This window comes from Gallus gallus, chromosome 18, assembly GCF_016699485.2.
Source record: "Gallus gallus isolate bGalGal1 chromosome 18, bGalGal1.mat.broiler.GRCg7b, whole genome shotgun sequence".
In the NCBI taxonomy this organism is placed as follows: Eukaryota; Metazoa; Chordata; class Aves; order Galliformes; family Phasianidae; genus Gallus; species Gallus gallus.
The window spans coordinates 5,265,848-5,288,744 of record NC_052549.1 but is presented as its reverse complement, the minus strand read 5'-3'; the positions used below and the strand labels follow the sequence as shown (position 1 = coordinate 5,288,744).

The 22,897-nt window shown below is 53.4% G+C and overlaps 2 protein-coding genes across 15 annotated transcripts; both read right to left on the bottom strand.

The window, feature by feature from the left end:
- Nucleotides 1–1,640: 1,640 nt before the first annotated feature.
- Nucleotides 1,641–16,845, bottom strand: UNC13D (unc-13 homolog D). 14 transcript variants are annotated; one of them, XM_040649684.2, is made up of 34 exons: nt 13,939–14,932; nt 13,539–13,586; nt 12,311–12,446; nt 10,998–11,030; nt 10,711–10,818; nt 10,443–10,502; nt 10,142–10,208; nt 9,885–10,062; nt 9,586–9,630; nt 9,346–9,414; nt 9,094–9,163; nt 8,847–8,951; nt 8,525–8,617; nt 8,246–8,349; nt 8,027–8,144; nt 7,397–7,521; nt 7,201–7,291; nt 7,041–7,097; nt 6,750–6,847; nt 6,484–6,535; nt 6,026–6,156; nt 5,534–5,654; nt 4,934–5,077; nt 4,679–4,777; nt 4,034–4,240; nt 3,858–3,926; nt 3,691–3,770; nt 3,459–3,564; nt 3,312–3,383; nt 3,123–3,206; nt 2,839–2,959; nt 2,552–2,675; nt 2,115–2,320; nt 1,641–2,023 (listed from the first exon to the last, which is right to left on the bottom strand). In XM_040649684.2, exons 1-34 carry the CDS (start codon nt 14,175–14,177, stop codon nt 1,917–1,919), a joined length of 3,567 nt encoding a protein of 1,188 aa, XP_040505618.1. In that variant the 5' UTR covers nt 14,178–14,932; the 3' UTR covers nt 1,641–1,916. The 14 variants fall into 14 exon arrangements, 13 of the variants coding, with proteins under 13 accessions (XP_040505618.1, XP_015150803.3, XP_046758098.1 ...); XM_015295317.3 differs by lacking the exon at nt 2,552–2,675 and having other exon boundaries at nt 13,939–14,940; XR_005840689.1 differs by lacking the exon at nt 1,641–2,023 and having other exon boundaries at nt 2,136–2,320; nt 2,552–2,652; nt 13,939–14,940.
- Nucleotides 15,680–22,864, bottom strand: WBP2 (WW domain binding protein 2). The gene is made up of 8 exons (NM_001278018.2): nt 22,769–22,864; nt 21,192–21,300; nt 20,503–20,638; nt 18,848–18,940; nt 18,398–18,514; nt 18,047–18,169; nt 17,472–17,548; nt 15,680–17,270 (listed from the first exon to the last, which is right to left on the bottom strand). The coding sequence occupies exons 1-8, from the start codon at nt 22,825–22,827 to the stop codon at nt 17,217–17,219; spliced, it is 768 nt and encodes a 255-aa protein (NP_001264947.1). The 5' UTR covers nt 22,828–22,864; the 3' UTR covers nt 15,680–17,216.
- Between the last annotated feature and the right edge of the window lie 33 nt (nt 22,865–22,897).

Below are 22,897 nucleotides of genomic sequence, written 5' to 3'. Positions count from 1 at the left end.
GGCTGCTCGTGGCCCGGCTCCTCCTCGCCACCCCCAGGAGGACGGAGCAGGGCAGGAGCGCCCCGAGTCCGTGTAGAAGTTGGCAGAATGGTGATCAATGGTGTGTAAACGTGTTGTTGATTCCATGTATAGAACTGTGATTTCAACTGTCGTTCTCTCTCGTACTCTGTAAATATGTGTTTTTTTGGCTGTCGGAAATCTGGTTTAGACTCTTTTTCTTGGCAGAATGAACTTGCATGTGGGGCTGGAAAGAACTCGATCTGTGTCGGTTTCCAAAGGGCAGGATGGATTTTCTTTTTTTTTTTTTTTTAGAGGACAATAAATTTTTATTTTTTTGCTAAGAAAAAAAAAAAAAAGGAGAGAAGCAAAGAATAAAGCTGTGTGTGTGTGTGTGTGTGTGTGTGTGTGTGTGTGTGTGTGTGTGTGTGTGTGTGTGCAGCACGGCCCCTTCGTGCTGACCGGTGGGGGCTCTGTGCCATCACAGCACACTGCTCCCCCTGACCACGCATGTTTGCTTTCTCCCCCAGCTCCCTCCTGCATCTCACCCTTATTCTGGGGGCTGCCCTTTGGGATAAGGGGGATCCGGTGGGGTTATATGGGGCAGACCCTTTGGAAGTGGCACAACCGCAGCTCCAGATGTGTTTTGTCCCCCACATTTTGCCCAGGCTGGAATTGAGGTGAGCTCAGCAGAGCCCCTGTGACCACGGGGCTGCTGTGTATGGCACTGGACATAACGTTGCCCTCTCTGAGTTTCCAGGAATGAGCTTTTATTTAAGGCCGCATTCACTGCTCGTTGCTCTTCAAGCACAACAGTCGCCCAAATCGCCCCATTTATATTAAAGACTGTTAGGAATGCAGCAGCACTGTGTCTCTGAGCAGAAGTGCCAGCGTGGAACAGCATCCCCTCCTCAAGTAGAGACTCTTCTGCACATCCCACTGCTGCACTGTGCTGCTCTGCAGAGCTGCACGCCCGACACGGGGACAGAACCAAGTGACTGCAGCGAGCAAATGGCTGCTTTAATCCCTCCTGCTGCCTGAGCGCTCGGTCAGGCCTGGCCATGGCACATCAGCACCAAAGGAGCTTTGTTTCCGCCCCCATAGACAGCTTGACCTGAATTGCCTGCAGAGGAGGCAGCCGGGAGGGCGATGCTTTTAATTCCCTTGCAAACAGGGACCCCCCGAGCTGGGCAGGGGCTGCCTGGGGGGGAGCTCTGAGGTTGTAATTAGTTTAATTGCAGCTAAAAAAAGAAAAGCACGATGCACAGTTAGCAGCCTGCTGCCTGCTGGGCATTGCAGCTCTCACACCTGGGCATCCCAGGGGTGTTCTGGAGCCAGAAGCGTGCAGGTGCTTGGCGCAGGCTTGGGGTGATGCTGGGCTCATGGCTGCCAGTTGTGTGTTTTAGAGCCCCAACCACAGCTGTGTGGCCCAGGGGGGGCTGTGGTGCCCATTATTGCTGCTGGGTGGTGGGAGCTCTGCATGCAGGATGGATGATTGCTGCCTGAGTGCGTGCAGCGCGGTGTGACAGCCTGTGACCCCTGCAAAGGGACACCCCCACTCCTCACAGCCTCAGCAGACAATGGGGCAGGTGCTGCTTTATTCCTCTGCGTCTCCCCCCTGCCACAAAGACTGAGGCAGCACACCTGCTTCCGTGCTTTTAATTTAAAACAAAAGGGAAAAAAAACCAAACAAACCAGACAACCAAGGAGGCAGGTTGCCCCAGCCCCACACCGATGCTGCTGCCCCATGCAGAGCACTGGGGCTGGGGACACGGCCAGGCAACGTAGTGTTAGTCTGCAGGGAAACCCCCAACCACCCCACGACCCTCCTGAGCCCCACAGGGGGCACTGCTGGGGGCAGGGCCTGCTGTCCCCATGGGATCCCGCTCTGGACCCCCCCATTTAGGGCCCTCTGCCCCTCACGCCGTCTCCTTGGACTGCTTGGCTCGCTGCTTGCGCAGCTTGACGAAGGCCTGGGCCTCCTTGTCCCCCTTCCTGCACTCCAGCAGCCGCAGGATCTCATCGCCTGGAGGGAGAAAAGGGGAGCCATGTGGGCTGGGGGGGGACACGGATGGTGTGTGGGTGGTTGTGGGGGTGGTGGGACCCCCCCTCCGTACCGCCGGGTTTGGGGTGGGTGAGCGGGAGGCGCGTTTGGGGCACCCATCCCGTGTCGGGTCGGTCCTCATCGGCATCCAGGCCAGGCAGGTGGCGCAGGGGGAAGAAGGCCTCTCCCTCCAGGTCGTTGGCCCCCAGGGTGTCGTAATCGAAGACGGTGAGCAGCAGACAGGCCCCGTCCTGGCGGCACTTCTCGGGGGGGATGAGGCTGCGGGGTGGGACACGGGGGGACATCTCATCCCATCCTGCGCCGCCCCCATTTTAGGGCTGTGGGGTGGGAAGCCCACAGGAAAGCCCGATGGCCCCTGCTGTGTTTCAAGCTCTCCCCCCCAGCATCAGCCCACGCAGAGGGGACAGGAGGTGAAAGCCCACCCCAGGACCCACTGCTGTGGGGTGAGGATGGGGAGGTGGGGGCTGCTGGGTGCCGAGCCCTACGTACAACTCGAAGGCTTCGTCAAAGAGGGGGTGCAGCTCGTTCCTCTTGCACTGGGTGCTGCGGGCCACCACCTCTGGGAACTCATGCCGGGGCTCCAGGGTGAGCTGCACGAAGGGGTCACTGGAGCCTGGCGGGGTGCAGCCATCAGCCCCCTGCTTACGGGGGGGTCCTGGGCATCATCCAGAGCACCTGGCCCTGCAGCGGGGCTGGGACATCCCCGCCTGACTCCATACAGGGAAATAACCCCCTTCTTCCCTCAGCAGACCCTGGGCTGCAGCCCGTGCTCTCACCGTTGGAGTCCAATGGGATGAGGTTGGCAGCATTGAGCACCTCCACGCGCAGCTTCTGCTCCGAAGGGCGGTACAGCGCTTTGATGGTCACAGCCCCGTACTTCTCCGAGCTGATGTCCAGCTGCACGGTGTAGTACGGGGGGTGTTATGGGGGTCTGGGGGCATCCTCCCAGGTGCCACAAACCCCAGTGCTGGATAAAACCCCACTGCTGACAGGGCAAGGACTGGGGAGGCCGTGGGCAGGCTGTGTTGGGAAGGGCTGGGGGTCCCATCCTGACTCCCACCTGCTCCTGGATCCTGTTGCTGAAGTACTTCTGGATGAGCTTGCGGCTGGTGGAGGAGCAGAGGGCCAGGCGGCTCTCCAGTGACTGGGGGGAGGATGAGGGGTAACCATCAGGGTCTGCAGCCTTGAGGTCACCCCTCCCCATAGAACACCCAAAGGGCATCCTGCCCACCCCCCCCCAGCCCCATACCAGGAAGGCAGTGCTGTGGAGGGTCTCCAGGGGCAGCCCACAGCCCTCAGCATGGAAGCACAGCTCCAGGCTCTGGGGAGGAGGATGCTGTTAGCGGCAACCAGGTGCCCACCCAGGGACCCCCCCCACCACCACCCTCCCAGGTACCTTCAGGGCACAGTGCAGCTTCCTGCAGTGCTGCACCGAGGGCACCTGCGGCCCCGCAGCCGCTGTCAGCACAGCCAAGGTGTGATGCCAGAGCAGAGCAAGGAGGCTGCAGAGTAAGGGAGGGGGCAGTGAGTGGGGGGTATACAGAGCTCACACAGGTAACCAAGCTCATCTCGCTGAGCTCAGCCCCACCCCAAGGCCTCTGAGCCCCCCCAGGGGCCCTTTTAGTCACCTTTTGAAGTTCTCCTGGACCAGGTGCTCATTGAGGTACTGCAGCTCCGACTCCAGGAACTTCATGAGAGGGAGGATGGACTGCACAGGAGGAGAGGGGCATTGGGGAGGGCACGGGGGGGGGCTGCATTCAGCAGGGCACAGCAGGGGGTTGGGCCAGGTGCTTACATCTTCAGGTTCCTGAGCATTGTTGGAGGCCGACAGCTCTTGGATGTGCCTGGCGATGCCCGCTTCCAGCTGCCAGGAGAAAAAGCACACAGAGACAGTCAGGCTTCCTTCCATCCCCTTGGGTTAAATGCCCTCACTTGAGGCCAGGTGCAGGGCAACTGGTGGCAGGTGGTCACCTTGGTGGCCAGGGCTTGCACCACGTCCTGGACCTCACGATCCAGACAGGAGACGGTGCTGTCGAGCTGATGGTGCAGCGTGTGCTGGATCTGCTGCTGGTCAATGACAGCCCCCGTGCGCTGCTCCAGCTGGGCCCAGTCCAGCTGCCATGGCAGCTTCAGGACGAGCAGTCGCAGCTGCTTGATGTTGTTCACCACGATGCAGAGCTGGGGAGGAAGGTCATTACTCAAGTTATCCCTCTGGCTCCAACCCTGACCCCATCTTCATCCTCATCCCTATCATCATTCCCACTCTCATCCCTACCCTAATTCCACCCTCATCATTCCCATCCTCATTCCCATCATTTTCATCCCATCCTCATCCTCACTCTCATCTCCAATCTCATTCCCCGCCCTCATCTCTATCATCAATCCCATTCTCACCCACGTGTCCATCCTCTTTCCCGTCCTCATCCCTATCGTCATTCCCATCCCACTCCTTTCCCCAAACCCACGCTGTTTCCCTCCTGATTTTCCACGATGACAGCCATCAGGGCCAGCTGATCCCCCTGAAAGCCAGTCCCAGGATACTGGCTGCTCATCTGCTCAGAAACAACAGCCAAACCTTGCCTCCCCCTAAGCCCAGCGTCCTGCCCCAGTACCAACCCTGTTGGCTGCTTCGCCCTCGTTCTGCTCACACAGTGACAGAGCCTCAGCCCTCTCCTTGACGAGCCGGCAGTACATCAGGGCAATTTTGCACATATCCTGCATGGTTGAGAAGAAACAAATGGTACCAACGGGGCAGCATGGAGACCACCACGTCGGCATGGGACATTGGCCCCATTCGTTGGGACCCCTTCTCCAAAAGCAAGAGGAAACTCCTGCTGCTTGCGTTTGTTTGCCAGCCCCAAGAGCACAAACCTCCACGAGCTTCACCATGATCATGAAGGCTTCCTCAGGGTCCGGCCAGTTGAGCTGCTGCCAGGTCTTCACGATCTGGGCGTAGCAGGTGGACAGGTCAACAGTGGACGTGCTGTGCTTGTTGTGCTCCCCAAAGGGAGTCAGCTGGGAGGGCACAGAGAAAACCAACTGAGCAATCCCTGACAGCAGAGCTGCTCCTTTGTTTTAGGAGCATCACCAGACCCTTCCTACACCCACCCTCACTCTGCGTCATCACCTGTCTGCTCTGGGGAATAGAGGAGATGAGAATGCAGTGGCCCAAGCCTCCCCCTCATTCTCCATCCCAATGTTGAACTGTACTGAATAACAGGGTGAGGAGTCCCTGACCCCATAGCTGCCTTCTCTCCCCTCTTTCTTAAGGTTCATAGCATAAGCCAAAACGTGGGGAGAGCAGTCAGGCTGCAAGAGGGACCTCCATGGTGACATCAGTGCCATGAAACAGGCATGGGGGTGAGGAGCATGGAGGAGTAAATAGCCATGGGGAAAAGACCCCACTGGGAGTGTGTGAGGGAGCTGATGAGACCCCAAATGCTGCGGGGAGATGTTCTCCTCCTGGGTTACCTGGTCCATCTGCACAGCCCTCTGTGCTCTCTCCAGTGCGATGCTGTAGGCCTTCTGCAGCCACTGAGGCACAGCTTCCTTGAACCACTGGTGGAAATCACTCAGAGCCAATGGCCCATCCCTGCAGGTGGAGAAACCAACTTCTCCCAGTGCACGGTGATGACATGGGGCTTCCAACCCTCCATCACCTCATACACAAGAAACAGAATAAGGAGAAAACTCCCCTTGTAGATGCCCCCGTCCCCATCAAAACCCACTGAGAAACGAGCATAAAATCATAGAACATAGTTGGAAGGGACCCAGGTGGCTCAAGTCCAACTAAGGATCACATATGGATCATCAAGTCCAAGCCTGAAACCCTTCTGGTGATGCACACTCCAACACCAGGCCTGCTCTTGGGTGTAATGAGGGGTGGAGTGAGAGGGAGGGCTTTGGTCTTCCTCCTAACAGACATTGCCCCATTCCAGCACCACCCCTCTGCCAGGTTGGTACCTCTTTGGGAGGAAGTCCTTCATCCTGTAGAGCTCCTGCAGGTTCAGGTAGAGCTGGAAAAGGCTCTCAGCCGTGGGCTTGGACATGCCAGTGTCAATCTCACGCAGCTGCTCCTGGACATGCTCTGCAACCTGGCAGTGACAAAGGGGAGAAGGGCAGCTCATGGGGCACGGAGTTGGGGGGGGTCCAGCTGGGGAGGCATGGGCTGTCTGAAGCCATAGAGTGAGGGTCAGCTCATGGCACTCCCTTTCATGTGGCATTTCAGGAGATCCTTTGGGTCAGGCAAATAGATAAATAATGACTGTGACTCTGAGGGCGTGAAGGAAAAGATGGATTTTCCCTGGCTTGCTTCCTTTCCAGGCTTGCAACAAGAAGCCAAGCCTGAAGGCTAGCTAAATATCTCAGCCAAGCTTTAGACCTCAGCCCCAGGAGTGCAGAGCAGCCACAGGATCACTCACCAGGCTCTCCAGCTCCAGGTAGGCAATGGAGAAGAGATTCAGCTTCAAGGTGCTACAGAGAGAGAAACAGAATCAGGACCAGCCCCAACCCAGCAAACCCAGCCATGCCATTAGGGAGAGGAGAGCTCTGCAGGGCAGAACTGGGACCACTCAGTGATCTGCTTTTGCAGGTGGAACCCAAGGACCAGGGAATGAAGCATTGAAGCGCCTCATTGCTCTTGGTCCTGTGGAAGGTGGTTGAGGGGGGGCTGAGCTCCACACCCCACCTGATGAAGAATTTATTCCAGATTTTCTGGCATTGCTGGAGATCTCCTATCACCTCCAAAAGGAGTTTGGCCAAGGCTTTGCCATTTTCCTCCATGCTCTGAAAAAGAAGGAACAGCTCATTTGGGATGCTCAACGATACTGAAGTGACCTGAGCTCCGTTTGGAATGGATTCATTTCTATGATCTGTCCTTGTGGGGTAGCAAGCTATCGTCAGATCCACATGAGGAGCACTGTGCTTGTAGGGCTGGTCTGGGCACCATCGCTTTGGAGTAGCAGAGGGGGGAACTGACCTTCACCATGGGCTGGAGGTGCTGCTTCTTCATGTGGAACCACTCCGCCGTGCCTGACTGCAAGAGAGGAGCCACAGTGTGACAGCATTGAAGCCGGGGGACCAGGGGGGCTTTGCAGGAAGCCAGGTAGGGGTAGGGGGTGGACAGGAGGTCCCACTACCTTGAGCGCCTCAGAGACCATTCTGGGGAGGTCAGGGCTGGGTGTGCACAGCTCTCTGAATGCTTTCATCTTGCACATCTGGACCAGGACCCTGCAAAGGGGGAACCATTGGCAAAACCCATCACCAGCCCTTCCAAGGCAACACCTCTTCCCCAGGAGACCCTACTCAAACAGTTCTCCCACCAACCAGACTCACCGGAGCAGGGACTGCAGCCTCTCCGTGGACCTCGCAACAGAGAGGGGGAAGATGATGCGGTACCTCCGGATGAGGGACACCCCATAGGTCAGCAAGGACTGGAAGGACTCCGCCAGCTCAGCTTTCTGGGGGATGGAAGGGAACACGCTTCTGTGCATGGTGCTGGAACCATGGTGCCACGCAGGAGAGAGCCCAAGGCTCTTGCTCCTCTCCTGATGCCCCCAGGAACTGCTCCCCAGAGGGGTTGAGCTGAGTTTTGTACTGAAAGCTCATTGCTATGCATGAGGCATTCCAAATCTCAGCAGGGGGTTCGGATGCCCTGGGAAAACAGGCCATGGGGAGGCAGCAGGAACTGGGTCAGATTTAATTGTCACTGGGCTTGGGATTGAGGGATAGTTGGATAGCAGCAGCCGCTCTGCGATAGGGGACAAATTCCCATAAATAAAGGGGTTCCCTGGTCCGTCCCCGTCTCGTGGCTGGTTTCCCACCAGTAAAGTCCTGCAGCCCAGCCCTGAGGTCTCCGGGCAGCCCCACACCCCCACAAGCTCCTGCCCTTCCTACAGCACAAAGAGGAAAGCATAGCCAGGAGCCAGCAGGAGATGTTGAGGGTCACACCTCCCCATGTCCCACCTGCTCCGGCCGCAGGCGCTCCTGCACCCACTGGTACTCGATGCTGGTGATCTGGTGCAGCAGGCAGCTGCTGTTGAACTCCAGGCTCTGGTACAGCTTGCTGTACGCCAGCCACTGCCTGGGGATTTGGGGAGAGGCTGGGGTGAGCCCCGAGGGGATAACAAAGGGCTCCCCAAAGCTACTAAGGCCAGAATGGGGAAATGGAGAAGGGATACTCACGCCATGACCTGGTGGAAGTCAGAGAGATCCTTCTGTGTGGCGTGCAGGTACAGCACAGTGCTGGCATGTGGGCTCAGCTCCCCGTCCCAGGCAGTGCTGCCGGCCTGCCAGGATGCACAGCTGGGTCAGGAGCTCTGCAGTAGGCTGGGAACATTATTCACAGGGCCCCAGGCATGGGCAGGCATCTCCTGACCCCATCACGGTGCAACATGCCAATGTGGAGACCTCCAAGGGCATATCCCCCATCCCATCCCTGCTGCTCCTCTCTCCCCATGGCACCTGGTGCTGCAGGATCTCGTGGGACACCAGCTGCTGCAGGAGGTGGCGGTGCACGGTGTAGCTCGGCTGCGTCCGGCTGCAGGTGGTGGCCCGCTGGAATGAGACAATGCATGCAAAGCACGTGTGCAATAACCATCCCCTGCCCACGCAACTGGAAAGCTGAGGGACACGGGGACACAAAAAGCGTGGGGTTGGAGAACTCTGTCTGAACTCAAGTCAAGGTGTGAAGTGTGCCAACACCTCTGGTCCCAGAGATGAGACTCAGAGGATGGGGTTCTGGGGGCGACCCATTCTGCCAAGGCAATGGTTCCCTCACTCCTACCTTCTTGTGGGTCAGCAGGAACTGCAGGTGACACTGGCCCCGGTTGGGGTACGTCTCTGTGCGTGGCTCCAGTTGGTACCATTGGTCGTCCCAGCAGTGCAGGTCCTGTGAATGCAGAGATGAGGGGCAGGGAGCTGCTCCCACCATGCTGGGGACACGGCATCGCTCCGGGGATCTGAGAGCTGTGCTGCCGTGGGGATGTGGTCCTGGTCACCTTCCCCAGGCTTCAATCACACCCAGGGCTCACCTTCAGGCGGAGGACCACATTCCCCAGGAAGTCATCCTGCCCTTTGTCCTTCCGAGCATCCTTAAAGATCCTGAAAGGCAGGAGTAAGAGGGTGGAGGGATCCACGCGGCCACCAATGGGCTGTGATCCAGGCAGAGCAAGGCAATACAGGGATAGCACGGAAGTGCTGCTTTCCCTCCCTTCCTCCAAGGACATTTAGTGAACCCAGGGTGCAAACACACCATTTCCACAGCCCCACATGGCAGCACGCACCGTTTGAGGCCATGGAGGTCCGTCAGCTCGCCCAGCTTGTGCCGCACTGACTCCACCGTGTCTGAGTCCCTGTGAGCACAAGCAGCAGGGGAAAGGAATTCATGTGACTGGAGAGCATTGCAAGGGGAAATGGAGTCCAAGGGGATTTTTGTGCTTTGCAATGAGGGCAGATCCAAGGGTCACCCACTGACCCCCCCAGCTCCATGCTGGGAGGCAGAACCCTGCTCCAGCTGCACTCACCACATGTCCAAATGGAAGCTGGCTGTTTCCATGTCCTCAAACTCCCTGGAAGGAATGGTCAGCAGCTGTCACTGCGGCAGCACCAGCAGCACATGGCAGGACAGTGGCCTTTGGGAGGTGGGGTTGGAAGTAGAGATAGACAGAGGTGGAAGTGAAGATAGAGATGCAGATGGAGATGAGATGAGGTGGAAGCAGAGATGGAGAGATGGAGATGTGGAAATGGAGACCCCACCCACCCCACACAGCCTGGCAGCCCCGAGACCCCTTAGTAGCAATGGGAGGGACGGGTGGCAGATTACAGGATAAACGTCTCGTCCCACACGGGGTTGAGGGTCTGGCTGATGATTTGTGTGCGATGGATCTGGTCCTCAGGGATGAGGTCCTTGACCACAGCCTTCAGCCTCCTCTTGCTGTCGGGGTGGGCCGGCTCCTGGTTCTTGGACTCGATGCCCAGCAGGCAGTACGGGTCGCTGAACCCTACAAGAGCCAGCAGTGCTGTCCCCACTTAGCAGCAGCTGTCCCCTATCTGCAAAGCCACCCACCCAGCTCTGCTTACCGCTGACGTCTTTACCCAAAATCCCTTTGGCTTCCTTCACGGTTGCTTTCAGACAAAAAATTGGGCTCTGACAGAGAGAAAAGATTGCTTAACAGAGGGGAAAAGCAGCCACAATGTCTGCTGCTGGATGCACACCAGGAGGTGATGCTGCTGCGTGCTCAGCGGGCTGTCAGTGACCCTAAGGGACAGTTCAGTGCCCCCTGGCACAAACAGGCTCAGCCCCTGCACAGACCTGGGGCATCCCGAACCCAAACACCCAAATCCAGCAGCACCCCAGCACAGAGCCCGCCCTGCTCCGTACCTCCAGCTCCTGGACCTGCTGCATGATGGCCCTGTGCTCCTCCGCATCCATGCCAAAAGCCTGTTACAAACATTAGGGCTGGTAACGGATGTGGCCCCGCTGATGGTGGCTGGAGGGCAGCCAGGGACTTTCTGGCTGGAGGGGCGAGGAGCAGCAGGAAGGCTGGGAGAGCTCAGGAGGGAGAACCTTCTGACCGCCCTGGTGCCATCCCCAACCCTGCGGGGTCTTTAGGAATTGCCTTCCGAGGGTCCCGTGGGGGAGCACCCACCTTCTGCACGTAGGCACAGAGCTCCTGGGCATCAGCAACGTGTTGGGGCTGGGGTTTGCCCAGACGGTGCTGGATGGTGTAAAGCACCTCCTGGTAGAGCAGGGCCAGCTGTGGGGACAGTACCATCACATCACTGCCATCTCAGTGCCCTCCCTTGTCTGTGCTTGCCCTCCCCCCAGTGCACCCAGGGGATGCTGACAGCAGGGTGCTCCTCCTGCACCCAAAGGTGCTGTCCTCACACCCTGATGGCCCCAGTGATGCCACCACGGGAACCCACATGCTCATACCTCTTGCTTGGAGAAGCGGTGGGAGAGGTCCATCTGGGGAAACAAGAGGGGAAGGAGGGGTTTCCCATCAGGTCTGGAGGCACAGTGATAGTGGGTAGTGGAGAAACCTGAAGATGCCCCAATGGCACTTGAGGCAATGGAATGAAAACCATTGTTCCCTCTGCCTATCCTCACGTGGGGAGGGTGACCATAGCGATGCTGTGTGCCAGCTGGGACAGCTGCCAGAGTTTGAGCCCCTTGGCAGTGCAGTGGGGTGACTCAAAAACAAATAAACAAACAAGAAAACCCAAACTCATATTTTGGAAATGATTGAGACTCATTTGGTCCTTTCTGCGCTGAGCACGGATCCAGCTCAGAGAGGGCTGGGGTGTTTGGGGGAGGGGGGGGGGAATGGATGAGCCCAACCCAAGACCCGGAATGACCTTGGGATCCTCCTAGTGAGACAAAAAACCCACCCACTGCATCGTCACCGTTTGCTTATGGCAAATCCAGGGCTGCCGTAATCCCCTGACCATCTGTGCTGGGTTCTGCTCCGCCACCACTGCGGGTTAACGCTGGAGCTGCTCCTGCTTACAGCAGGGCTGCCATACAGAACACAGCGCTGAGCTGGCAGCAGGGAGACTGCTGTTGTTTGGGGGACTCAGCCCCACTCCTCCCTCGGCACCAGCACCAGCCCGCTCTGACCACACGCTCGCCCCATTTCTCCACCCGAGCACACTTTCACCATACAGCCCCACCTGCCAGCCCTGCAGCCCCGCACTGCGCTCCCACGGCCACCGCATCCCGAATGCCAATCCCCATCCCACAGCACCTACCTCGGGGCTCTCCTCCTCCCTGGGGAGGGTCCCCATAGGCGCTCTGCCAGCAGCCGCCATCCTGGGGCTGGGCTGAGCGGCCCCCCCAGCACTGCTCTGCCTTCCCCTTGCTCACATGCTCAGAGGAAACCGCAGCCCCTATCGCACCGCGGCCACTTGAGCAAAAACGGAAACGTATGAGAGGAGCTGCAGCGGCCCTGTGGGGTGGGAGTGGGGTGAAGGGAGGGCGTCACGTCCAAACCCAACCATTAATTGTGAGCGAGGGGTTGGGAGAGAGTGGGCAAAAGCGGTCACGGGAAGGCAAAGATCATTGGAAGTAAGGAGGACGCACAGCAGAGGTATGGAGGGTCTGGGCTGCTCTGTGCTGGAGAACCCCACGAGCATGGGAGGGGAACCCCACAGGGAGCAGAAGTCGTCTGCGTCAATTTAAATGGGATATGAAGGGATCTGCAGCGTGGACCCAAAGCTGCGGGGTGAGAAACTGCAGCATGAACATACCCCACGGCACACAGACACCCCAAACGAGTTTGGGCTGAGAACTGATGCGGTCATTACACACATGGATGGGGACAGCCACGGGGCTTTCCTTGCCGGAGGGGGCGGCAGCCATCCCACTGCCAGGCAGTGCAGCTCACTGAGCAAAAGAGCAGGAAATGAGTGAGAACCCGGGGCTGCTGACAGCCTCTGTTCCTGTAAACACTTTATCTGATGGCAGCACGCAGAGGTTCGCACCAGCAGCGCCCCCCCCTCCGATCCCTATCAGAATGCCAACCGGGCTGAGCTCAGCATCACATCCCCTCTGCTCCCCACTCTGGGGCTGCCACGTGCTGCCCTTTGTGCTGCTCAGTGCTCTCCCGGGCTCAGCCCATAGGAATCCTGGATTAGTGCTCCCTTCACCTTGGACAAGCAGCAGATGGGACACACGGAAGGCGAGGCCCAGCACGGCCCTACAGACAGAGGTGCTGAGCGTTGCCGTGGGACATCAGCACGGCATGCTGTTATTATCAGGACAAAGCAGAGATGCGATGACGTACGGTGCTGCTGGGGAACAAATGCTTTCGTCTCTGCGTTTGGTTTTGGTTGCAAAGGCAAAATCTGTCACAGCAAAGAGCAACCGCAGAGATAAAGGCCCAGCAGGCACAGCACCCCCGAGCTGCTTGCACCTCTGCTGCTTCTCACCAGTAGAAAGTTAACAAGGCCAGAGCAACACCGTCCCCCCCAGGACCAGGAGCAGCTTCCAGACATACCACAGCATTCTGCTTAGCAGGGATGACTTTGATAGCAGGGATAACCCCACTGAGCTTGAATGCCCCCCCCGTAGGCAATCTTCAGGACTTTGCACCCCTCCGCTCCCAAAGGACATCGACAGCAATCAGTGCCTCCCAAACCAGCTCCCCCTGCACACCATTTCAGCCCCGGGAGCACTGCCAGGGGCACGCACCATAGATAGGCACAATACAGAGCAAACCCCTCCATCCCCCTTAGAAATAATTCACCCTAAAGAAGAACCCCTTTCTCTATAGGCTATAGAGCTGTATAAGGTTGCAGGCTGCCCTGGCACAAATTGAGCCCATAGTTGCTAACAGGGGTTATAGCTGCTGCTCTGGGGTACCAGAGCTAACAGGTCAACGGACAGCAAGCAGCATTGCAGCCTTTAAGATTTAACTCTAAATGAGAACCTGGCACAAAGGGACCCGCTAGCACAAAGCACTGCTGATCTTCCTACCTCTCCACCTGATAATCCCGGAGCCACCGCCTGTCCTTATCTGAAGCTCTGAGTGGAAATGGGCAAATGATCAAAAAAATTGATTTCAACACATCCCTCCCTCACTTCTCCTTTTAAAGCCCGGCTTCCAATGACTGCGCAAACCCTGTGATGGTTTGGCAAGCCACGCTGCAAATGGGCAGTGAGGGGAGTGGGAATGGGGTGGAAGGAGCTTTCACAATGAGGGCAGTGTGGGCTCGGCCCAACCCCTGCAGCTTTCTGCTGCCCCAGACCCCCAGGTGCTGCCTGCCCTGGGTCTGGAGAGACCAGACCTGAGCGAGGCAAAGACAAAATGTAGATACTCAGCATTTGCTGAGCCAGGCTCACAGCCCAGCTTCAACAGCACAACGCAAAGCAATACCTTTTGCTCCACGATCCACCCGTCAGCAGTCTGTTGTCCCGGGGCAGCCAGGAGGATGCAGCAGCGACCGTGACAGCATGGACAGCCCCGAGCACAGTGGATGCTGCAATACGTTTCCAGCTCATGCTCAGGAGAGCAGCATTTCCAGCTGACTCACCCAGGGTTAGCAGACGGGTGAGTAATGGCAAGCATGACTGTGGAGAAAACCCTCGCCTAAAATTAACATCCTCACCTTGCATGGCCTGACGTTTCAAGCCAACACACAACAAATAATAAGAGAAGAGAAATAAAAATGCCAACGTTTATCACTTGGTCTCACTCAGCAGAATGGTGAGGTGAGGAGGACTCGGTCTCTTCCTTAGGCTGCAGGCATTCCTGAGCAGGTAGACACAAGTCCTGCCCCTCAGGATAAACGCCTTCCCCAGCCCAAAGGATTTCAACAGGACTTTCAGGTCCTGCCATAGGGCGTCTATGAGCAGCTCCTGCAGTAACTGCTCTTTGCATAAGATCTCAAAGAGCTTTGGAAATACCTCATTTCACCACACCCCAGTGAAGGGGGGGAAACAGCCCCATCTCAGAGTAGGGAAGCGGGCACCAAAAGCTGAAGTCCCATCACAGAGGTAGGATTGTACACATCAGTTGAAAATCTGTCCTGTCAAAAGGTTTGCTGGATCCAAAATTAACTGCTCCCTACGCCCTGCCTTTCTGTGCAATGCTGCAATACCACACCACAGATCTCATCGCTTTTGACTTGCTCCTTCTCCCCTTCCCACAGGCCTAGCACCAAGGAACAGCAACATTCACTAAGAAGCCATTGTAAAAGGCTCCCAGCTCAAAAGCCACTGATTTAGTTCACTAAAATCCACGTTAAGGACAGGAATGTTTCATTTCTTCCAGCCTGACTCACCCAAAATATTTTTCTTCTCTTTTTTTTTAGGGCAGCAAACATGACAGCTTCTCTGCTGACCTTACTGCTTGCCCACACCAGCAGAAGACAGACTCAGCTTGAACCATGGAGCCAAGTTGGCATCAAACTAAGTACTGGAAAGTTTCTTTCCCGGAGCACACTCAGCTGTGGAAGGATATTAAAAGTTAAAAGAACCAAGGCAAAACTCACATGTTTGTGCTGACTGCTTGCACGAGAGCTGTACTGGACGTGGTGCTGGGCAAGAGACTTGGGGGCTTCACACAAACCGTGCTTGCTTACAGACATTAATCCTAGAAGGGTGTAAATGGGAGAGAGCCATTTTAAAAGCAGGAGCCCTGGTGCACCAAGCCTCCTGCAGCTTCTTACATCGGGCTGAGGAGATACAAGAAAACCAGCAGTGAAGTATTTTAATTCACAGAACAGGGATTGTTGTGTTGTCACCGGGCTGTAACATTTTCTGTCTTCATGTTTCCCTTCTCCACCCACTTCTTGCTAAAGAAATCAAGCCCGAGTTGATGGGCCAGCATAAAAATTCATTAATGGTTACGTGGGAGGACAAACACAATGCTGAGAGCACAATTTGGAAGGTGTCCCTCGACTACTTTCTCCAGCAATAGATTACAAGGAGCTTTTACAAGGACAACTGGTCTAGAAATAAACACATCTGGGTAAAATGCTGAGCAGTCGCCTCACCAGTTTCCAACAGGAATTGGGAAATGGGCATTTGTGAACATTTAATACCTTACTGTCATTTCACCAAGTAAGCCTCAGTCAAGAGAAACGCCCCTTCAACATACACAAACACACACAGCATTAAGTTTTGAGCTGATTTCGCTTTACTTCACAGTCTTGGCAAAACAAATCTGCATTCGGAAATCATTTCACATTAATATATTAATCAAACATTTTCAAAATAAATATATATATATATATGCATCTTTAAAATAACCATTTCTTTACATCACTGCAGTAGCAATTCTAGAAAAGTCAGTGCACAGAGAGCAGCAATTTGATTAATCACCTAAACTCAGACAAAAAGAAAACAAGAGGTGGACCTTTTTCTCTCCAAGCAGGCTGCACGCAGCAAGTCTCAGCAGTTCCCTAGCACATGATCTTTCTCCTCACTTGCTAGGACGGACCCTCTCTCCCACAAACACTGTCAGAAGACAATAAAATCTGACTGGTGCAAAGCTTTGTACAATGCAGTTTCACAGCCTGGTCACTGATCAGTGCTGCAGAGGTTCTGAGCACGACAGTCTTTGCAAATGAGATCAATGTTATGGACGGAAAATGCTTGAACCTTCAGTGCGAAGCGCTGACATTCGACTTCAAGTAAACTCACAGCTGATCCAGGAACACTAACAGCATTAAACAACATCCAGCTGCACAGCTCAGTTACACCTAACGACTTACTTCACCTTTTCATACATTCTCTCAAGCGTTTCCAGGGCAGAAGCAACTATTTTCTTCCCATTAGCTATTAATTCACCAGTTAAATCACAGCAGTAAGACACTTCACTCGCCAACGTGTAACTTGTGTTACAGGGGAAAGAAAAAAGTGCATTAATGACTATAAGGACAATATTCGGGGCTTCGTAATCTCAAGCCCACGTATCGGAATGGAAAAAAAGAGATAAGTGAGAATGAGTGTTCCCATGTGATCTGCACCAGTCAGATGCTGCTGATCAGCCCTGCAAAGGGCAGCTTTGTTCAAAAAAGGAAGCCTGTCAGCATCATCATAGTGCACAGCAGGAAAATTTGGAGGGCTATCAGATTCGTTACGACAGTTAGGAACAACTTGGTTTTTTAAGAGAGTTTATCAGATATCTGCATAATCTAAACTCTGAGATTCCAAAGGTTCCCATTGAAGCCCTTTTTCAGTAGCAGAGGGAAAAGTTGGGTACGATACTACAGGTTTAGAGGGCTACCTAGAGACATCTCTGTGTCCAGAGAACCCCAAAGTAAAGACAAGATTCCCCAAGCGCCTTGTTCCCATGTTATGAGCTTAATTATCACTCTGCAACAGTTGCTTACTCTAAAGAGGTACAATTTAAGTATCAGAAGAAACAGACATAAAGGAAACTATCAGAAAGAGAACCTCCAGTTCTAGTGTTGGTGTGCAAAGGGAGAAGGGAAAACTGTGGTAGGACTGCAAACCCTCGGAGCTCTTCAAGGTAAGCCAGGCTGCTGAGATCTCTCCCCTTGCTCTGCTCATATCTACCACTAAAGTCCAGGAAAGCTACGTGCCTTGAGGTAAGGCTCTACTCCTCAGTGCTATGGACCATGCCCCAGGATTCAGCCAAAGTGGGAAGTAAGAAAGCAACGAGTTGTGGAGAAGTTCTGTGGTAGCTTATTGGTTTTTCTTGTCCTCTGGTGGGAAGTACGGAGGAGGGGGTGGCTGGTCCTGAAGTAAAGACAGTAAAAGCACATCAATTTTGTGGCTAAGGAAAACCAAACAAAACATGCAACCAAACAAATCAATTCAGACACACTTTGCTGTGTCACTGAGTAGAACTGCTAACGCAGCACGACAGTGTAACTTGTACATGATTCTGATTCTCCCCCAAGTAAGAAATCCCTGTGGAAACTTGATTTCAGCACTTACCGTGGGCATGTAGACGTTGTGTGGGTTTACTGGGTTGTAGTAAGCACTGGCAGCAGCTTCAGCAGCCTTTGCTTCAGCTGTCACAGAAACAGAAGAGACAAATTTGGTAGCACACGGGGAATTCTTATAATCACAGTTCCACATCCTCTTGGCCATTAACTGCTATAAGGAAAGCACTATCTTATCAGTGCTCAAGCTACAAAACAGCTCCAATGTAAACAATGTATCTGCAGATGGTGTTTGCACTTAAGAGTACCAGGCTGGCCTTCAGACTGAGCTGGAGGTCAGAGGAGCTCCCTGACCACTCCTTTCCAAACAATTTTAACTTAGCTGGAGCTTCTAAGTTGACTTCATGTTCCCCAGGACATTACAGATATGAAACTTCAACAAGGGAACAAAATTCTGACTTTTCTGAGCAATAACACTGGTGCTCGACATTCTCAATCTCATAAACAATAATTAGACACCGATTTTTGCACAGCTGTTGTCAAGAAGCAACAAGAGCACGTCTGCCAATTTGTGCTGCAGGCACTATGAAGCAGTTGTGAGCTGATTCACCCAAGGATACTTCTTACCTGCAGGAGTGGAAGGCAGATCCGGACCAGCAGAGGGTGGCTCCATGGGCCCAGGGTACGGCGGGGGTGGCAGATGCATGTACCCCATGTCTGCACCCCCCACAGGGGGAGCAGGATAAAACTCTGTCAGGAAAGGAGATAATGTGGTAAAGGACTTAAACAAGTTTGGATGGAGTCACAACATGCAGCCAAAGCAAGCTAAAGTCAAATATCCTTAAGCTCAGAAGCAAAAGCTGCACGAGGCATCAAATCCAACGTCAAAGATAATGTAAAATTTTTATTTCTTTCTCTTTTTAGCTCCTGTAGCTCTTGTTAGCTAAAATTATCCTCGTCTGCAATTCCCAGACTTACCAGGAGGAGGCGGTGGGTACGGATAGCCCCCATTGGCCACGGGTGGTGCAAAAGCATAGGATCCATTCGGCATGTAGGAATAGCCATAAGCTCCATTGGGGACTTCACCTCTGGAGGCTGGAGAAGGAAGGATAAGTTCACTTGAGCAAAACACCAAGCTTGCAGAAAACATAAGCCAAGACCTACAACAAACTTAGAGTCCTTATCTGAAAGCCAAAGAAAACAAAACAAAAAAAAAAACAACAAAGCAAGTTCCAATGCTAACAAACTCACTGCTTGCTGGATGTGAAAAAGGTGTTGTTTTAAGGCAACTAAGTTTGAGATACAGCCTGAAATTCACGTAGACTGGAATCCAACCTGACCCAGCTTATAACTGCCTTTGCTGTAAGATTAAGGCAAGGCCTCCTGAAACCACAAAACCAAACAGCAGAGAGCATGAAGCTCCCCTACCTTGGGATGCCACCTGCAGCATACGTTGCCCAAACTCGATAGCACCCCCAGCTGTAAAGGTCATCTTGAAGGTGGCAGATCCTTCCCAGCCGCCTGCAGGGAGAGAAGACAGAATTCACAAATAAAGAAAAGCCATTTTGATACTATTTAGCTTCTGTGCTTCAGCTACAGAGGCCCTGCCTATAATTCTTTAAAGAGCTTATCCAAAATATCCAAGAAAAACCTGCAGAGAAAGCAGCAGAATTACCTTTAGTATCAGAAAATTTCACATTGAACATTTTCTGACCAAGAGATACCTGAATAATAGGACCATCAACAAGGGAAACATTCAAAAGCTTGCTAAAGTTGCTGCTGCTATCACACACGCTGCCAATAGCCCAAGTTATCAGGAGTGCTGGATTTACTCTAGCTTTGTACATGATTAGTGCAGAAGACAGGGATTCTGTTAATCCCATTTGCTAAAAGGTTTTTGCAACTACACCTAACTGTCCACTGCAAATTAGTTTGGGAGTTTGAGTGCCCAGTGAAGCAAAGAGCTTAATGAAAAAAAACAAGTACTACATAAATCCATTAGAGTTCATAGAAAATATTTCAAGTCAGGATAATAATAAAAAAAATGAATTAGCCACATATCTTATTACAGGCTAAAAAAGAAAAACATGCACAGCCCAGAGTGCCAACAATGCATCAAAGCAGTAGCTGTGTCAGTACTGAAACAGGGACATGTAGATAAAAGAGCCTTTTGAGCTAAGCCAGACTTCTCTGGCTGTTGCAGCAACATCCTCATTAACTAAGCCAGCCTCTGGGGGGAACTCACAGAGATTTTGCTAAAGCAGTTTGCCTTTCACACAGTTTACAGTGTTTGTCCTTACTGCTCAGCTCTCCTCTCACACTGGATGGTCCTGCTTTGCTCCCATACAGAAGCTACAAGGCTGATTTCAGGGTAATAGGCTGAAGTCCTCTGAGCACTGCACTGTGTTGCAGTGCCACAGCTAAGGGAATAAATCAGGCTCTGGATGAAGGAAGTGCCTTGGTAAAAAGTAGAAGCAAAGGACAGTGATAAAAGTATCTTTTTCTTGAAAAAAAAAAGAAAAAAATGTTACCACAACCTTCTCATTGAACATAATATGAAGCTGCCCTTGAAGATTCCCTAAGCTCAAGGTAATCCAGTATTTTCCAAACAATACAGCAATGCTTTACCTAAACTGCACAAGAAACGCATGTCGGAGATTCACACCTCAAAATCCACACAGATCCAGAACAGACCATGAGTGTTTGGCACAGAAGGATCTGGATGCAATAATTAAGAGAGAAGCTCAACTGATCAAGGCCAAGCGACACCCTCAGTGCTGCTGCCACAGCCTGCTCCCTGCTCTGATGTTTACTCAGTGAGATCACTTGGCTGACTGAACTCAGAATTTCGTACAGAGGGCAGGAATGAGATCAGTTACACAGCTAATCTGTTCACTGTAACTGTACAAAGCAGACAGGGGGAATATTTTTAGCAGCTGGTTTCAAAGAGAAAAACGCATCTTAGCAGTACTGCAAGAACCTATGCATTCAGTATCCACTTTACATTACACTGAATAATTACTTTACTAGGAACCATAAAAGTTCTGCACCTTAGCTCAGCTTTGTATCAGTGCCATACATACCTCCTGCCTCTGCTTTCACTGTACCCTTGATATAATTTGCTCCAAAGACAGGCTGCTTAATCTCATAATCTTTCAACAAATAAAAGGCCATCCCAAAAGACTGCAGAGCATCCTTTCCCTTCGATACAAAGATAACCTGAAAAGGAAACAACATTACAAAGGGCATTTAAAATAAACAGGAAACACTGTTCCAGTTTACTATCTGTAGAGACTTCTGGTGGACTGAAACTGCCTCCCACACTTGAAGATTCTTGTAATTTCTGCAAGCCCCAGGCTTCGCAGAACTGTCACAAGGGTAAAATGATGCCTCAAGGCAATAAAGCCTTCCAGGAAGATTACACTTGCTTAGATAATACACCCCCCAGTTTCTAGAGAACTATCAGCTCCACATAGCTGTGATTTAGTAGCTGAACTGTTCCATTCTGCATTTCCAGACCACCGCTCATTTCCAATCTTGAAGATGCCTGGTGGACTAAACAGCTGCCTAGGTAAGAACTAATCAGATTTATTATCTTTTGACAAATAGATAAGACTATGCAATGAAGCCATAGTGCTCCCCACAAGGAGAGCACAGGCCATAATTCAAGGAGCAGTACATTATCCAGACTTCCATGCGCTGTAGAGTGGATGTGTAGAAGTGTAGAACCACAAAGAGCTCTCATCTCCTTCTAATGCCTTCTACTACTTACTCTGTAGGGAGTCAAGAAAACACTCCCTTTCTTGGTCCCTTTGAATGCCTCCGGCATCGGTTCGATATCACTGAAGGTCATTTCTACATGATCATAGGTCATCAGAACACTGCAAACAAGATGAGAAAAGGCACAGTGTTACAGCTTGGAGCAGAAGTGCAGTGTGCAGAGTTTACTGATCTACCAAAACTGGCTTAACCTCAGGCCAGCACTCAGATCACTCTGCCTTGCACTCTTGCACTTCATTTGTCTGCTCGCAGCAACTTCAGTAGTACTGACTGCTTGTTCTCAGCCTCGTGTTCCTTCTGCAGTGTGCTGACACAGCTACTGCTGTTTGCACAGCCTGGCAGTGAATCTAGTCAATTAAACTCAACAAGTTCTCAATGTATTTCTTACATTATGCTGAATTTCTGCTGGATCATTTCCCTAAATTGGTTCAACACAAGCAACACAACAGAAGAAGGGCTGGGTTATGCAGTGAGGCTATGGAAGGTCACAAGAACGTATCTCAGTCACTAAAATGTGATCTGGATCCCTTCTCTTGTCACTTGACTTCTGTAACCCCGAGTCCCTGCACTGACTCCTTAAGCCTCAATTAGAAACCAACCTGATTAAGACAGATGCAATATATCTGTACGGATGCAGGCAGTATTGTCTTAACGTGACAGCATCCACGTCAGGTACACCAGTCCCTAAGTGTGGAGGGGCACAGCACATTTATGCCTATTCCCATCCCCAGTCAATCATTTGCCTCTCCCTTCTGTCAGGAAGCACTTGGCCCTGCAGAAGGCTACAGAAGGGCACAGAGGCTCTGCTCGCTCTGAATCAAGCAACACAAGCAGCCTGGGCTGCAGCAGGGTGCCTGCCTGCTCACACAGCAGCAACCTCAGATCCAAAGGGATGACAGCTGGGAGCAGCACCGCACCGAGCTACTGCAAGTGCTGCTTTCAGTGAACACGAGTTTAAGCCGCCAAGTGGAGTTTAATCCATTCCACACAGATTCCCACCCCAAATGGAAGCCAGGCACACAACTCCTACACCCAATTTTCACTGGCCTCAGGGAGAGAAGCCCCTTTGTCCCCGAGGCAGGTGATTACCACGTCAGGAGCAAGGCATGCAGCGAGGCACACTGCCAGACAGCCGCCACGCCAGGCAGGCAGAGGCAGCGCTGTGTGCTCGCCGTTCCCATGGCTATGCCCCAGCACCTTTTTCCAGCCCCGCTGCCATTTGCTGAACACACAGCAGGGCTGAGCTCTTGCAACCCTGTGACCCAAAACGGGGCCCAAAGCCTGCCGCTCCTGGCACAGAGCCCAGCGGGGCACCCGGCTGGGACCTGAGCCCCACCTGGGAGCGAGGAGGGACAGCCAAGCAGGGCCACGAAACAGGGCCTGTGGGGACGGCAATGAGCCGCCGGCACACCAAGGGTTAAGCCCTAACATGGCGGGGGGGGGGCTGTGAGCCCCTCAGCACCACATGACCCGCCGAGGGGAGCCAGGGGAAGGCCGCTCCTCGCATCTTCGACGTAAAGGGGCTCGGAGAAGGAGAGAGAAGAGGAGCACGGCCCCTCGCCGCCTCACCTCTCGCTGTTGTTAACGATGACGCCGCCGCCTTCCGAGTGGTTCCTGTTCAGCGCCATGGCCGCCACCGCCCCCTCACAGCGCCGGGCCCGCTCTGCGCCTGCGCGGAGGAGAGGCCGACTGGGCGGG